Source organism: Mya arenaria, chromosome 15 (assembly GCF_026914265.1).
Source record: "Mya arenaria isolate MELC-2E11 chromosome 15, ASM2691426v1".
Lineage (NCBI taxonomy): Eukaryota > Metazoa > Mollusca > Bivalvia > Myida > Myidae > Mya > Mya arenaria.
Window position 1 is genome coordinate 2,832,687 of NC_069136.1, and position 17,745 is coordinate 2,850,431.

At 33.5% G+C, this 17,745-nt stretch overlaps 1 protein-coding gene across 1 annotated transcript in view; it reads right to left on the reverse strand.

The window, feature by feature from the left end:
* Nucleotides 1-936: 936 nt before the first annotated feature.
* Nucleotides 937-17,745, reverse strand: part of LOC128220624 (retinal guanylyl cyclase 2-like) — a 30,709-nt gene continuing 13,900 nt past the window's right edge. The window contains 11 exon segments of the mRNA XM_052929095.1: nt 937-1,412; nt 1,837-1,851; nt 4,339-4,421; nt 6,020-6,111; nt 6,417-6,515; nt 7,282-7,456; nt 8,001-8,119; nt 8,122-8,192; nt 11,183-11,323; nt 14,889-15,060; nt 17,355-17,504. Coding sequence (XP_052785055.1) covers nt 959-1,412; nt 1,837-1,851; nt 4,339-4,421; nt 6,020-6,111; nt 6,417-6,515; nt 7,282-7,456; nt 8,001-8,119; nt 8,122-8,192; nt 11,183-11,323; nt 14,889-15,060; nt 17,355-17,504 — 1,571 coding nt within the window. The 3' untranslated portion in view covers nt 937-958.

Genomic DNA, 17,745 nt, shown 5'->3' on the forward strand with positions numbered 1-17,745 from the left:
GTGGTCAAGTCTCTTTAAAAAGAAAACAAACGAACAAGGCAATGAGGTAGGAAATCATTTTTTAAACTATACAATCACATTTAAGTTCATGAGAGGGAAACAACATGTAACAAACTATAACGATATTTTGTAAGACATCCTGGAATGAAAGTAAATATAATCAAAAAGTATTTCAATTCAGTGAAACTTATCATCTTACTGCTTTCGAGCTAAATATTTAAAAAGAAGAATGATATAAGATTTGTTTTATATATCACTGTTTAAATGTGTGGTGTGGGCTTCAGACTTGATCAGACCAAACTCTCTTGCAAAGTCACAGAATGGTCATTATGGTTTATTTTACCATTACATGTATTAATTTCTTCCAATTTCAAGTTATGAGACGGCAAATTACTGTCTGAAGAGAGAGACGTGCGGATTCTACCCACGGGTCTCGGACTATGTATATCAATGTCTTTCAAATCACAGGAGCTATCACCCGATTCTTTTCTACTGGTTGTATCGTCGATTGAAACCTCGTCTGTAGTTTTACTATCACAATTCTGAGCATTGTCATCAGTCATATTTTCTTGGACGGATTTATTCCTGTTCATTGATTGTTTACGGGAATTATTTTGCCTTAGTAACCTCCTCTCTATGTTATCAGCTGAGTTTGGGCGACTGCCACTCCTGCTTCTGTGTGTTGGTGTATGACTATGTCTGTCTCCCTTCCCACTGTGTGTTGGTGCGTGAATACGTCTGTCTCCTTTTCCACTATGTGTTGGTGTATGAGTATGTCTGTCTGCCTTCCCACGGTGTGTTGGTGTATGACTGTGTCTGTCTTCCCTCCCACTGCGTGTTGGTGTATGACTATGCCTATCTGCCTTCCCACTGTGTGTCTGTGTATGATTATGTCTTTCGGCACTCCCACTTTGTCTTTCCGCAGATTGAGGCCTACTATGAGATCCCTTGACCTCAGTTATGCATCCATAGGAATTATGATACGACTTCTTGTCTTCAACTTTAGGGTAACAAAACTGCCTTTTCCCTCTGCATAATTTGTGTTTTGTACTTTAACTATAGGGCTTAAAGGCCTTTCGGGAGGTTTATTTAATTCAGAATTTGTTGCAATCACATCATCCGGTTTTAAATCACAGTTGCTTTTAGTGTATTTCTTAATGATAGAATCTGTTCTACTTTTTGTTTGACGGTTACCAGTGCATTCCTCTCCTTTAGTTAGATCAACCTTATATTCTCCTGATGTTTTATGATGTTTCATAGGTTGTACAGCTAAAACCTTTGCATTTTCATATTGAACATGTTTTGAAATTTCACCCGGACTTGCCATGTCGCTGCTACTTTGGCCAAGGGTTAAGCTCTGCGAGGTGTCCGTTCGCTTAAGTGTCTTAACTTGGAATTCCTCCAGGCTCAGTCTGAAGTATATAAAAATGGCCTACATTAAATGCCACGTTGTTTTATTTAGATGTATTTTAATTTGATTACTTCAGAACCTCGTTATGTTGTCATTAACATTGGCTGAAGTGTATAAGATCTACTTGCTCATTATATGACAAATATATTTTTGAGTTAACTGCATTCTTTTTAAATTGAGATAATTAACGTTTGATTTTGATGCTGAATTTGACATCATACAATAAATGGAAAGAACTCCACAAAACGAACACTTCAAATGTCTTTGAACTTTTAGGATCATGTTTAGCAATAAATTATTTACTTTATATTTCAAAAGAAATAGTTGCTAAGCGAATTGTTTAGATGTCTTATAGATTTAATCTATATCAGTGAAAAACATTTTTCGAAAAAATAAATAAACAGAAGAAATATTAGACTACAAACCCATGATTGTCTCCACTAAGATAGCATAAAAATAAAAAAGTATCAAACATTATTAGATAACTATTAAATAAAGATAAAATACAATGGACAGTTTCAATCCATATGTAGAATTTGTTAGGGATTATTAAATATGAATAAATAATCAGAAAAAGAAATATTGGGGATTAATTCATCGTTCATGTTCACTGCAGCTGAAATAGAACATGCTAGCAAAACTTTGGTTTATAACAAAAGGTGATGCAAATACGTAAATGAAGCATTCATTCCTTAAATGAATTCCATCAATCTATCAAAATAGCATAGTATTTTTATATAAGCGGTAAATTTAAATGTTTATTTGTAAGGAAACAAATTCAAACGTATTTTTCGTTAATTTCCCCCAAGTTTATAGCTTACACTCGTCCAACTATTCCATTAATTCACATTTAATAACCCTTTGAAAATCGGAACAAGTATGCTGTTACAGGTATTCATGAGTGTACAGTCAAAACACTTCTTTATAGGTTGAAATTTGCAGCCAAAGATGGTGCCGTTTTGTTAAAAACCGTAAATGAGACTGAATGGAAACGTTCCACACATCTGATATAAATTAATGTGGACAAGCGAAAACCTGACATTTAGTGCAGTGTTGCTTAATAATATAAAAGGAAATGTTTTGTAACATTTTCACATCAAATTGAATTAAATATTCAAATATTGTTTTCCTGAGGCTGTCTTTGCTGTGGTAGAGCCTTCAAAATATAATGAGATTGGCTAAATGATATCTATCTTTCACATCATGCTACGTTACGCTTGTTAAATAACAGGGCATGCAAAAAATAAAATTTGACCTCTGTTGTCACTGCATAGTTAATAGCGTGACAAAACATGCTCTTTCCACCCGAAATGCGTTAGTTGTGCAATTGATAATTATAGCATGGGCTTCAATTTGCAAAATCCTATTGAGATCAATAACTGCCAACTGTTGCTTGGTTGTGTCCAATAAAGTATTTTATTATTTATTTCAAAAAAGTTTTAAAAATATAATTACCAGCATAAAATATGTGGGTGATTGAAACATTTAAATCATAACGTTATATTATATGCTTCATTCGTTGCACATAATGCACATAATTCTTAAATGAAAAAGGAACCCTGTTTGCATAATGACTATAAAAGAAAACATATTCCACCAAATTGATCATTTAAAAAATATTTCACGGGCTGAAAAACAAGAGATAAACTTTGTGAAAAACAAAAAAATACGAAACATGTAAAAGCTGCCTTGTACTTTAAATCATAGTTGCTATGACAATATGCACCATCTTACATTTCTTTTTCTGCAACGCTATGGATTAACATGAATACAACCTTGTAAACGTTTGGAAGTGTAACTTTAGCTAAAGACAATGTTTCGTTTTCCTAACCAATCTAAAACCGCCAATCCATTGTAGTACTTGAGGTGTAAAAAACATCAGAGTTCATAATAATGTTATTTACACAAATCTTATAGTGCATACTTAGATCTAATCCTACGTTATGTTTATTTCACTCTAAAAATGATGAAGATCGCATAACATATTCAGAAAATGGCGGTTAGACACAATTGACGGAATAAAGGCTTTCCAAGTAAAGAAAAACATCAAACAAGCATTATTTCGTCAGTATTTACAAGAATATGAGTTTAAAATATCCGACATAAACATACTAGTTATATTTATCATATTCGGTGTTGGTAGAAATGCACCTACAGTTCTAAGTGAATGGTCATAGAGAAGAAACAAATACTGGTGTCATTTCTGAGCGGCTAAGAGGCCGTTCCCAGAGTTAAAACCAGTACTTGTGTACTCCTTTAACGGCTAACAGAACATTCCTATTGTTAAAACCAGTACTTGTGTACTTCCTCGGCGGCTAAAAGAACGTTCCTTGAATAGAAACAAGTAATGGTGGCATATCTGAGCAGCCAACCAGTACTGGTGTCATTTTTAGTAACTCAGAGAACATTCCCAGAGTAGAGAACAGTACTGGTGTAGTTTATGAGCGACTGGACGTTTCCAGAGTTAAACCAGTACTGGTGTCATTTCTGAGCAGCTAAGAGAACGTTTCATGAGTAAAAACCAGTACTGGTGTAATTCCAAAGCGGCTAACAGAACGTTCCCAAAGTAGAATCCAATACTGGTGCTATTTCCGAGAGGCTAGTACTGGTGTCATATCTGAGCGGATAAGAGACGGCTTCTAGAGTAAAAACCAATACTGTGTCATTTCTGAGCGGCTAGTAGAACGTTTACCATATAACAAGATAATGTTCCTCTCCTTTTAGATTGGTTTAAATTCGCAAGGTATCTATTTCGCGATTTGTATATTGATTATCGCCGGTATGCATGTCACCAAAATGATAATTTCCGTACACATGTTAGGATCAGTTATGTTATGAATTAATGCCAAAATTGAATCGCATATAAACATGATAATAAAACCATTGAAAAATTAAAGTAATCAACGGAATACTGTATCAATATTTACCTTGCAATTGGCGGTGGCGAAGGTAGCTCTTTCGTGAACCCGTCTTTTGTGATAAGCCAGTACGTCTTTGCCATACCTTTACCCTGGAAAATATGTTATACATTAATATTTATGGCCATTTCATCAATTATGTTTTACGACTTTACTCTGGAAAGCATGTATAACATCGATAATCTCGACCATGGTAGAACTTATGTTTTACGCCCTTAATCTAGAAAAAATGAAATACATTGATGTTTTGACCATGACAACAATTAATTGTTATGCTCTTACCCTGCAAAGTATCTTATACATTGATATTCTTGACCATGGCAGCAAATAGTTTCATAAACCCTTTATTATAACAACTATTTGATGTTAATGATTATGGTAACAATTAGTATGTGATTATCCTGAAAACGACAATGATTTTAAACATGGTAAAAACTCTTATATTTTGAAAAGAAAAAAAATAATACTTTTTAACACGGTAGTAATTATAAACTTCTTGTAATTGAACACATGTTGTATTATTGAATTTGGTAAACATTATTCTGCCCTTCTCATGAAACATGTGGTTTTATTGAATTTGGTCAACATTATTCTGCTCTTCTCATAATGACATGTGATATTATTTAAAATGCTAGAAATGATTATGCCAAATATACATACATATACAAATGTATAAAAGGTAAACATGTTGAAAACTGTCCATAATGTCAAAACCTCGAAGTGCCAATGCCGTTTTTTCTCTGACATATCTGACAGTAAGAGGAGTTTCAAACATGTTTTTCACGATGAAACAGCGTTAAGGTCGTGGTTGCTGACGTCATTGGCAACGTATTGGAAAATATTTCCTAACTTATCTGATTCTATTCAGCCAAGCTTTCCAGTATTTTTCTGTACTCAACTTGATACCTTTACTCCTTGAGTCAGACTTATATTTAGAAACACGAACAAATCAAGGCTTAATTAATTCAGATTACTGATCGTATATCTTTAAAACAAGAACTCCTATCTTATCCATGAACATCAATAGCATTTAGTCAGGACTTTATTGTGCGCATGTGTCAATCTGACGTTGTCCATTGAGGAATCTAAGCGGATTTCGATTTGCGATCTTGATTGTCAGAAATAACGTTGGTGTACGCGCAATCAAAGGTCACAATCTCTACAAAACTTCTTTGAGACTATCATTCAGTAGAAAATTGAATTCGTATCAGTGTTCCGTTGATTAAATTTGCTAAAGTTTTTTCAATCGCTTGTGAGATAAAAGCGGAGATTTCCTTTGTTTTGAAATTACTTATTGTTATCTTTTTTTGTCACTAAATTAGTGCTTAACAATAGATATATAGTAACACCTGAGGGCCAATAAGATCCTAGCTCACTTACCTGACATATGGAACTCTGAAAATGGCAAGTTTCAATCTAGGGCTTTAACCACAATCAAACGATTTCTATGCTTTATCTCTTACGTTATTCTCCTTAAAAGCATCTCGTAAAGTAATACTTCACCTGCTACCGTTGATCGAGATCCTGTAACAATCACCTGATATATGAAACTCCGGTCATGGCAAAATTCTAATCAACGTCAATAACCATAACCAAACAAGTCCTATAGTCATAACAAGTTCCTCAATATCTTACTTTATTCTCTCTAAAAGTATGTCGTTAAGCAAAATTAAACTATCATGGCCTTTACCTTCAATTCCACCTCGCCTCTACATTGAAAATAATAGCCACCCAAGTCTTCAAGTATGGTCTTGGTAGCTTCACTCATATGTATTCTGTAAGCTGCAACACACGAAACTTATTAGATCCTTCATACATAGTTTGTATTTTCTGGATTTAACTTTCTGTTTATCGAAGAAAACACAAAGGCATAACCGGCATGCTATAACAGACTCATGTAGGAAATGTAACTGAAGCAATGATAGATTGTCGGTAGATAATAGTTGACAATACTATTAGGATACAGTCACATTTGACTGACAATTTGGTTAAACGCCTCCAAAATTAAGCACGAAGCAACGCTTTGATATACATTGATTTATCTCGAGGGTAAGACCAGTTCTCACAAATAGCGCATTTAAATATACCAGCGCCTGTAGATTCCATCCTGGATGCCGTGTTGACTGTATCCCCAAACAAACAGTATCTCGGCATCGTTAAACCCACTACGCCCGCGACGCATGGTCCTGAAATAGGGAAAGACAGAAGATCGTGAAAACGGAAAATATATATTTACAAGACCATAAAATCACGATACTTGAGACAAAGAAAACGCACACATGTTAATTGAAAAGTAAAACGCCTGTTGAATCACTTCAAACACCTTAATTATTAACAAGAACGAAAATCCCTAAAACACTACATTCTCAACAGAGTGGCTTACAATAATAAACAGACATATATAATTGAAACGTAGACAGACCAGTCCGATATATAAGGACATGATATTATAAATGGACAGGTATTATGAAAATTTGAACAGGTTGCAAACAATAAACGCTTAAAACAGCATCATTCATCCGTTCATATATGGATACCTTGAAAATTAACTTCAACAATATCAAACAGACCTCAAACATTAAATCGGTTAGATAAAATCATCACTAACTAGAATCAATTGATAACACAATTAATATTATGAATCATATTCATTCATTTATCAGATTGGGTCTAAACACACGTATGAAACTAAAGCATGGATAGTACATAGGCAAGCTAAGAAGTCTGGAGTTTATATCATGTTTAAAGGTGTAATGATCATGATCAAATACTAACTTATCGAGAAACAAAACCACACAAAACACATTAAAAGAATATCAATTAAGCCAAACAATAATTATCTCTGGCGAATGCATTTCTATGTTAATGAAGTCATAATCGGAAATTTGAAACATTGTTTGTCAAACGTTTGACCGATAAAATAAAAAATGCAGATGTATAAATACCACCTACCAGTATGGAGCCCTATCCGTACGCGTAGGGGGACCTCATGCATATGTTTAATTGTGAAGTGGCCACACTCGGACAATAGGTCTAGCGCCATGTTAGAGATCTCCCCGGCGTGACGGTTTCCGTTCCTCAGTGGTAGTCCACTACACACCATGTACGCGTCACCTATGGTCTCCACCTGTAAAACGGTAATTATTAGAAAAACAAATATGCTCCAATAACTTGTTTATCAGAAATGTTGGTTCAAATTCGTATAGTATTACCATTTTGTACCAATTACTTAAAAAATCATATGCATCACACGCATGCATGTATGTCAAATCAATTTACGTTTGCATGCATCCTGTTTTTAAACTGTGTTCTCCATTCTGTCTTAGCATTCTATGGATTATTCAATCATCAACGCAATAAAATAGTCCATTCATATTTGTCTTGCATATTCTTTCGAGGAATACCTTAGTTTATATTCTCACCATATATTATAAGTATACGTACAAACATTGTAAGTTGTGAAGAAAAGTGTGTTTTTTTCCCACGTATAAACATGTTATAAATAACATGTAAACTAAACCATTGCTTTACCAATCGGCAACGATTCTTCCCCCCTGTGGTTAATTATGTTACATTTTGTTATAGATTAACAAAATCAAGTTTTTGTGCAATTAACCATTTAAACAATTAAAAAACTTCCAATGCAATTTATTCAAAAATGAAATACATACCTTGTACACATCATAGGCGTCGATTGTTGCATCAAACATTGTATAGAGGTCATTGAGAAGGGCAACCACTTGCATTGGCGTGCTGTTGGCTGATATTGTGGTGAAGCCGACTATATCAGAAAGTATATAGTGACTGCGGTGAAATGCTCAGCAGCGATTGTCCGTCCCACTTTGAGACTATCAGCAACAGTTCTGAAATTGAAGGCATTTGGTTGGATGATAAATGAAGAAAGAAGATGTATGGTTTAATAGAAAGCTGCCGGCCTCTGCTTTAGAATGCCGTAGCTTAAAGCGCCTCTGGTGAAACTGTCGTTCAGACCATTATTTACTTAACATTATTTATAGATCAATAGTTCTTAGAATAAATTCTTACGTTCCGATAGCTTCGATCGTATAAAACATAGATCTATATCCAATGCCTGTCATTTTTCTTTGTTTCTAAATACTTTACGCGATGTAAGGACACTCTGAGGAGGCTCGTGTAAATTAATCGAAATAACACATTTGCTCCCTCTTCAAAATGCGTTTAAGCTTACAGATACAATAGCATTACACTGTTGATGTTTGGATGATGTAGTGTTCATTATCTTTCGACAAGTATTTGACATTATATTCACCAGGCCATTTAATACAAGAAATCTTTTTATTTGTAAACGTTTGGCATATTTTTATTTTCATTAAAAGAATGTGATTTTTCATGTTCTCTTTGTGCTAGTCCTTCTACTGCAATTCACATTTAACTAGGTATCGAAATGGTTATAAAAGTGCAGGAAATATACAAATTACAGTTATTTATTGAGAAAATATAATCCATTATATATAAAACGTCTCGCTCAAACTCAGTATCTCCCTTAAAATGTTAACCTCGTTAATAGCTTCCATTTAACACGCTTGAAATGTAATGAATGGATGTTCATTAAGTCGAAAAGAACTGCGATTTTTTTTCTTTTGTAGACCTTTACCAAGGGCAGTCCAGTCAAGTATACTTCATTGAATTCTAAGGCTACTTTATGCAGCAACGTGAGCAATGCATCTTAAAAGGATAGTATAGTTATATAGTGTACAATTCAATTCAATTTAGGTGATATGGAAATTTATAAATAACTAATACATAGAACTTCAACTGAAAGAAAGCAAATTGTTCTTAACTAACTAAGATAATTATAGCATATCTAAATTTGTATATATGCAGTTGGAAAAGCAGTTGGAAATTATTGTTTTTAAATATATAGAAAACAGAGAATTATATAATATTACTTTTTGGTTGTTTAAAACGTAAAGGTAAGCATGTGACATATTCATGCCTTTTGGAGTTAAAACGTTCAAACATTTCGAATAAAATTTCAAAATAAAATAATACAATTCATGAGAATTAAATTAAACTAATAACGAAAGCAAATTGCACTTCTCCGTCGCGTCAATTTTACTATTTCATATTATCACTATTCACAAATAAAATCAATTTATTGTGTTTCTTGTTCTCAATTAATACCTGGGTGTTGCAAGTTCAAAAAACGCCGATAAGAGCAGGCCTTAATATCAGCCTTACAAATTATCAATTTTATAACCTTAATGAAGATTTGTGTTATGGTATTTTACCAGCCTTAGTCAATACAGAAGTCATGTTTATTCAGCATACTCATTGGCTTGCATCTGTTTCGAATTGCATTGCTATCATTAGAATAAGTTCTCGGAATTAAATAGATTGAAATCAATGTCAACAAAGTAAAAACCTCGGTTAATTTCTACTTGAGTGATCTTCAATATTATTTACGAAAAAGTCATTCAATCACAGTATCTAGCGATAACAACTTCATGTACAAAGTGAATGCCAAAGGCGTGACACAAGTTTGTGCATGATATTGTAACGCTAAAGGCTTTTCTGCAGTGCTTCTTCCGACACATATTTCTAGTTATTTCGATCAAACAAAAAAAGAATCTCATTAAACACGTGTTCTATTCTCGGTGAATTTGCTAGTTTCTACATGGGTTGACAAATTGGAGAGGCGTTTACGTTGTGTTTCTGTTGCAGAAAGGACAAGGGTACGTTTACACTTATTATAGGAATTCGTATACTCATTTGAAACCGGATGATTTGTCGTTGCCTTTTTACTCTATAGACATATTGTATGTTGTTTATTTTCCAGTAAAATAATAATCCTATGTAAGTTTCGATAACATTGAGATTTTGCTATAAAATATATTTGGCTAAATCAACAAAATTCACTTTAAGTGTTTTTTTGCCGACGGAAATGGAAAGTGAAGGATATTAGTGTTCGAACAAAGTCTAACTTCATTATCAAAATTCAGTCGATTCAAGTTGACATATTAATATAAGAGTGTATGGGCATCGGTTTTCCAAGAGCAATTACATATTTTGCAGACGAGCTAAGGTGCCCGGTCTGCTCGAGTCTTTATTTTAAAAATTATATTGTACACAAATCAAACCCTTATTTCAACAACAGCGATCATCTGATATTGCTTCCCTAATTATTCCACTTTAGTAATACAGTTATTTTGTTCAGTACCGTAAAAGAAAATCAAATGATATTTCATATATCATATATTGATTATATAGTGTCTGAGGGAGGATTAAACTACATAAGTAAGTATACGTGTTTGTAACCTACTACAGTTCAGCTCGCATGTTTTGTTAACATTGATACATACATGGGGGCTCCGATTACCATTGCATTGGATGACAGTCTAATTTTAGGTTCTGACTCTCCCGGGGTCGATTTATTTCAATGATATTTCTTCCCTTCTCGGGGTTATGTGACGTTTTGATGTCATTAATCGATGTTACGCAGCCACATTTTGGTGGATTATTTATTCCCTATGACTTTATACCTCCTTCAAGGATGAGGGTAAATCCCTGTTTGACTGTAGACACCTTAATTCGTCTATAAACTGCATTTGAATACGAACGGTCAAATTATAATGCAGACAACTGTCGCAGAAAGACCTCAAAAACTAAAAACGTAATCCTTAGATTAGTTATTTACATTTTGTCTATAACATGACCAGGGGTTTACCAATTACGTCTTTCAATTTAAGAAATTGTTTGTTACATTTCAAACCAGTTTATTAGACATTCTTTGCTAAAGTTAAAAACAAGAAAGTCTACTTTGTGTAGTTACAATTTAAGATGGTTATTTTCAGATATCGAATTAAAATCATACGGTGGAAGCATTCTGTAGAGAAGCACATCTGTCTTCTTTTTCTCCTCCTCCAATTGAAGAGTCCTCTCCTTTACCAGTTCCTCAAGGTCAGTAGAATACTTCTCCAGCATTCTGAACATTGTGTCTACTATGTTCATCTTCCTGAAATAAGCAAGCTAAACAATGCATTGTGAATAGGACGGATCTGCAAACTCTTGTTTAGACCTGTGTGTTCTTAAAATAACATGTGCATGATTGTAGAAAACTAACGCAAATTGCATTACATACAACGGATAACGACGTCATTGTACATTTCAGTATTACACCCTGATTGGACTAGCGCAACCTCATATTACCAACGGTATACCGCGTTACACATATTCCAGCTATAACAAATATTACAACAAAGCCATTGGTGCAAAGCATCAGGGTTCGCGATAAAATGGCTTGTAGTCCAAATTGATTAAATATGGCATTTACATATTGTCAAGAATAAAATGATACAAATGTAGCAAAATATGTTCAAATAAAATGTAAAGGTCAAATAAAATAAAATAAAAAAATAACTATTGTTATAATATCTAAAACAGCAATTGGAAACTGGTGAGAGCTATTTGAAAATTAAATGGTTCTGATAAGAGGCACGAGGTGTTAAGACACAATTTGAAGCACGACATATCCTTTACCGCGTAGTTGTTCACGTCTCCGTACGAGACTTGTTCACGTCTCGAAAACCATACCGGTTCCCGAAACATAATATGAATGTTCACATCCGCTCGTTTTTAAATATATTGATAAAATTCATTGCACTTGTACGAACATTATTTAACATAAATAAATACGCTCCCTTTCTACAGCCAGCTGGAGCCGTTGAAAACTTTAATTTTAGTGTAAATAAGAATTATCACAGTGCCATATCTCCGTTATTATGCTACATATTTAACCTTTAAACATTAAAATAATATCACTCAGTTGATGAAATAAAAAACAACAACCTTATTTTGACGTTTGCGATGTTTATAATGATTTAATATTATTGAAGAAACGACTGAAAGTTCTTATTGAAACGACCGCATGCTGTTCAGAGAGTAAGTGACATAGTACGTCATTATTATATTTCCTAGCGTTCGAAAGTTACAGTATAAATGCAGTTTACATAAATGTGTGTGTTTTCATTATGCGCAAACAGTTGTTCTTACTTATATATATATTTCATATCAACAATTTAACCATCGCCAAATAAACACGATTTAGGGAAGAATGCGTATATAACTATGATAAAGTCCCACATAATGTTTGATTAAACGCGATGCTTTATTTAACAGAAATGGATTGGAAAATAGAAGGGAATCAGTAACTTGAGCACTGACTCACTATTCACTTATGAGGTAGAAACGCGGAGGTCCATTGTGCTTTACAAACAGTATCTGGGCAGTTTTATAACCTTTCTGGGGTTTTAGACTCGAAAAGTAACAATTTTAAATAAAATTTCGCATTAAGAAAATTAATTTCCTGTTTCCGACATAACCTTAATTTCAGCGTTTTAGAATGACAAAAATATGTTGTTTAGTAAAATATTGTAAAAGATTAATTGTGTCAAAACCCAATGCCTTCTTACCTCCCTTTTCATCAGTTCAATAATAATTAAGCTTTTAATTGAAATATTTTATCCAAATTTATGTGTATGACTTTGTTGTTCAAAAATTATGAAGCCAATAACTTCTTAGTTAAAAAAGAAAATCATTAGCTTATTAAACAATGTAGAACTTCAACAATAAGAAATCACGTAATATGCAAAAAATTTAAATCATTATATAACCTTGTGCGAGCAAATCATGGATTATTTATTCGATTTCGTGACATGTTTGCTATTGCGACATTGGGGTTACCAAATGTTAAAAACTTGGATATACATACAAAAAGGTAACATTACTAAAGGATACCGGGACTTTATATGAAACCACCAATCAGAAATACAGAAACAACTACGACAATTTATTAGCATTATTTAAAGCTGCCTTTTTTATTTTTCCAAATACTGATCCAGCATCCTAAGCATAACAACGGCATACCACAAAATATTGCATTTTATCTATAAATAAGGCTCCATGGGCTTGACAAAGACCTTCCTTGAATCAAATGGTTCCAAACATCTGTTGTGCATTTGAATTTACTGCATTCTGTGCACGCAATATCTTTTGGCAAAATTATTTTAATGTCTCTTTTAAAACAATATTTTTGTATATATGTAATATTTTATGTCAATCATTTGATATCTTGACATCTAAATGAGGACTCTCAGTCTTTTTTCCCTTTAAATGTAGATTAAAGTTAGACTTTATGCCGGAAATAACCTTTTTTTTATTCTCATTTGGACTTGAATAACAAATTGTACACTTGTTAAGGCACACAAATGAACCTAGATAGCCTGTTAACAACTCACACTTAATTGCATTGATAGCAATGGTTCTATAATCAGCACAACTCGATGCTGATATGAAGAAAAAACAAAAGTTATGATACAATTTTACTGAAATGGCATTTTGAGGCTCTTTTCATAAAGTCGATGTCTACTAAGTGAAACAAAGTCGATAACTCATCATTACCTAAGATCGCACAGACAAAATAGACTGTTAATTATGTTCGCCGATCTATAAACTTAAGCAGAACACCCGAGTTTAAAAAGAATTATTTACTCCTCAACTTCCATTCCTTAAATGAACTGCCTTGCGACAATTGCGTTCATCAATCGATGAACGCAACATCTTCGGATATGTTCGGATCGTAATTCATTGCATAACAATATACATGAAAGCTATTGATCTTGTTATTGGTTGTATTGTGTCAGCAAGTCCCGTATAATATAGATCAACATTTTAGAAAGTGTTAGTTTATTATATTTTAAATATATTGGTGCCAGAAGTGTTTCAATTTTTACGTTTTAAAGTGATTTCAAGTGGTTGATCTTTTCCCGCGTTATTGTGACGTGATTTGAAAAAAAATGTTTCCGGTTATTGTCGGGTCATTCTATTTACAGAATGGGTAAGAATTGATTACTGAAAGGTTTTCTTAAATGAAATGAAGTAGTTTTTTAACAATTCTTGAATGAAATAATGAGCTATTGGTGTAAATATAAGGAATGAATTGCGGGGTTGATGTCAATATCGGGGATATGAACGCAATTGGGTTGGTCAAAGTACGCGTGGAGTCCTTCGGACTCCACACACATTGACCAACCCAATTGCGTTCATACCCCGATAATGACATCAACCCCGCAATTCATTCCTTAATTAAACTCATCATTTATTGTTCCCAACAATGCATATTACATTTGGCTGATGCATTAAGTTTTAGAAATTCCTTCTTGACTGAGGTGAAAACGTTGTTATTTTTATTACATAAACGTAGACCTGTTTAAACTGAGGTGATTTCTTACTTACTTTTGAATGCTAAGGCAGAATCACCGACATTTATTACTAATAAGGATGTCTTGTGGAGCCGTTTCTCCTCTTTACTGTTCGTTCAGCCTTGAAGATGATATTGGAGGGATGTAGGGCTAATACTATTATCTTAGTTTTAACACACCAAATGACTTGCCACATTTTATTCAGTCAACCAAAATATTGTATTTTACAAGAACATGTATGAGTTAGTTCCTTGAACGATTCAACTACCATTTGTTCGTTTTGGTTAGGCTAGATATGATACAAACATTAATAACACATACTTTCCTCCTGTGAACAGCTTGTACTGCTGGTAAATCTCCTCCAAAGAAGGCCTCATCTCAGGGTTTTCTGTCCAGCACATCTTCATCAGCTGAATGTACTGGGGCGGAGCAGCCCCGTGGCTAACAGACGGCCGCAACAGCGGAGGCGGGTGCTTAAGCTTGTTTATGATTTCTGGAATATTACGGTCAAATATCGAAAATCCGATGGGGAATGTGTTTAAAACTGTACGTTGACATGACTATTCAGAAAATTGTCCACATAAGCTTACATTTCCGTAATATATAGGAAAAGAAAGATGTATCAAACAAACAAAAAACACTTTAGAATCTTAATTAAGTTTGTAACTTTCTACCGGTGTGTTGTCACCCTATTCTCAAATATAGAGTACATCTTGAAAGGAAATAGTTCGAGATCGGCAGCCATCTATATTGACATATTATCCACTGCTGCAAAAATGCATGTCTCTATAAACAGTTGTTTGTTGGTAAAATAGCAATTCGAGTGCCCACGAACTTAAACTTTCGTTGGTCTGTATTTGTAAGGATTGTGATCATTAAAAAATGTACCTTATCTTTTAATAAATGGGACATTCAATTTTTGAAACAGTTAAAAAACGTATTTAACACATTCAACTATTGTCAATGAGTTAAATAGTTTACATTATTGTTTAATATCTCCACCTGCTGCAACATAAGGGGCTTTTAAATTTACAACGTGGAATGGCGTTTGGCTTAATTTGATGGACTTGCTACGACTTAAGAAATCTTTTAATGTCAGCAATTAGGGACAACCGTAATTCAAGTTTGAATCAAACCGATCAGTCAAATCATCGTTCCGTTAAACTGCATAATATACAGTTATACATAAATTATAAAAACACTTAATGGCGGACAGTAATATACCATGCAAATCAATATGTATCAGTTTTAACCATACACAATGTTTTGTACACAATCGAATGTCGTACGTGCATCAAAACATGCTTCATTTCACATGTTATAATGCTTAGTTGAGTTGTGATGTTAACATTGGTATCTTAATTCACACTTTCATGAGTAATGCAAAGCTTTTATGCTTAGCAATACTATAATAAGGAACAGTCCATCAATGATCGGTTCATTAGCTAAACAGGATAGAGACCTATTCTAGTGTTTATAATGACCTAAATGTCCGCGTAACCTTTTCTGTAGAAAAACTACAGAGGTTATTCCTAACATAATTATATAAAACCATTTTAATAATGTTTCTATTTGTGACAATATAGAGATCGTTTTCTATCGTTTCAAGAACACATCCTAACCCGATAAAACGAGTTCAGTTATGAGCCCAGATGCGTTTTAAATGACGCAAAAATAAATACTGCATCTTTGTTATAGACACATGAGGTTACCACTTACTCCCAAAATATCGTAGCATGCAGCACATGACAAATTATCTGCACAGGCAAGAAATACCTTTTTTTCAATATAAAGTTATGAGAAAGAATTTGGAGCATTTTCAACAAAGATTTTATTTTACTTTTCGCATTATAAAGCCAATTGTGTGTCATGGATCACAGATTTGGAGATTACATATATTGATACCATAGAGTATGTACAAGACAAATTTTGCAAGATACATTTGTATGTGAAAATAACAACAAACACGTGTATACTTTTAGGCGAATGTGAACGCTTCCCTCTGTGTGCTACTTACTTTTATAGTTGCATTATATACTGTTGTAATCTTTAAACTCAAATCATATACAAATATTACCCTAAAATGTTAAAATTACTTAATGATGTCGGGCGTAATTGTTGGTCATCAAACATAAAATCTGTGTTATTCGTGTTTTTATGTTTGGAAACATTTTGATTGCACCAAATACACGAAATATATATCAACATATATAAACTTCAAACAACAATTAATTGACTATTTCGTTCAAAACTGGCGTAGCTTGTATATCAATGTTAGTTATTCTTCGCCATAACATTTCAAAACATATTTAGTAACAAAAAGCTACCTACATCTGGAAATTCCATTAAGGTATTTAGTTGCTTTTGTAAGATTTCGAAAGAAAAATGATCTAAAATAATGGAAAATATATAAATACTCCACAGTATTAAAAACGTTGAAAATATTGTCTGTATCAAAAATTTTGATTGTAAATATTATGCATTCGATATTAATCGTAGATAATTTATTTTGAATTGTTTTTTATTGGTAACAATTTAAATCATTTCTACCCTTCATGCCTACTGAAAATGATACTACAATATTAACGCTAACAAACTATGTATTCCATACGTTAAACATGACGAATGTGTAAATATTTTATTGCAACTACAATGCAATTGTTGTTGTTTTTTTATAGATTTTGTGAATTTTTGGCCGTTGGCCTATGTAATTGAATGAACTTCATTCAATAAAAAATGAATTAATTATATGGAATGCCTATACATATAATGCAATTCGAAACATACCGTGCGGTGAAAGGCCTGAGGTACAGTATGGATCGGCTCTCAGGATAACACACTGCATGATGATTGAGATGCTGTATACATCGCCCTTTTCTGAGCCATGTAGGGGAGGCACGGCGTTGCGGAGATGCTCCGGGGCCATCCATAACAGATCTGGGGAAATCATCAAAACATCATGTAAACGAGAAAAAGAGGGTAAGGAGTCCTCCATAAGTTAGTTATGTAACACAAAGTTCGTCACATTGGTAAGAAATCATATACAATCACAAATTAGTTTTATTCTTCAAGTATTTGTTGTAAAGCATAAATTGATACCACTTGTAAAGAAAATCAACGTCCGTTTTCGGTCGTTGCTCGATTCCAAAACATCAACATCGATGTTAAAACACACACA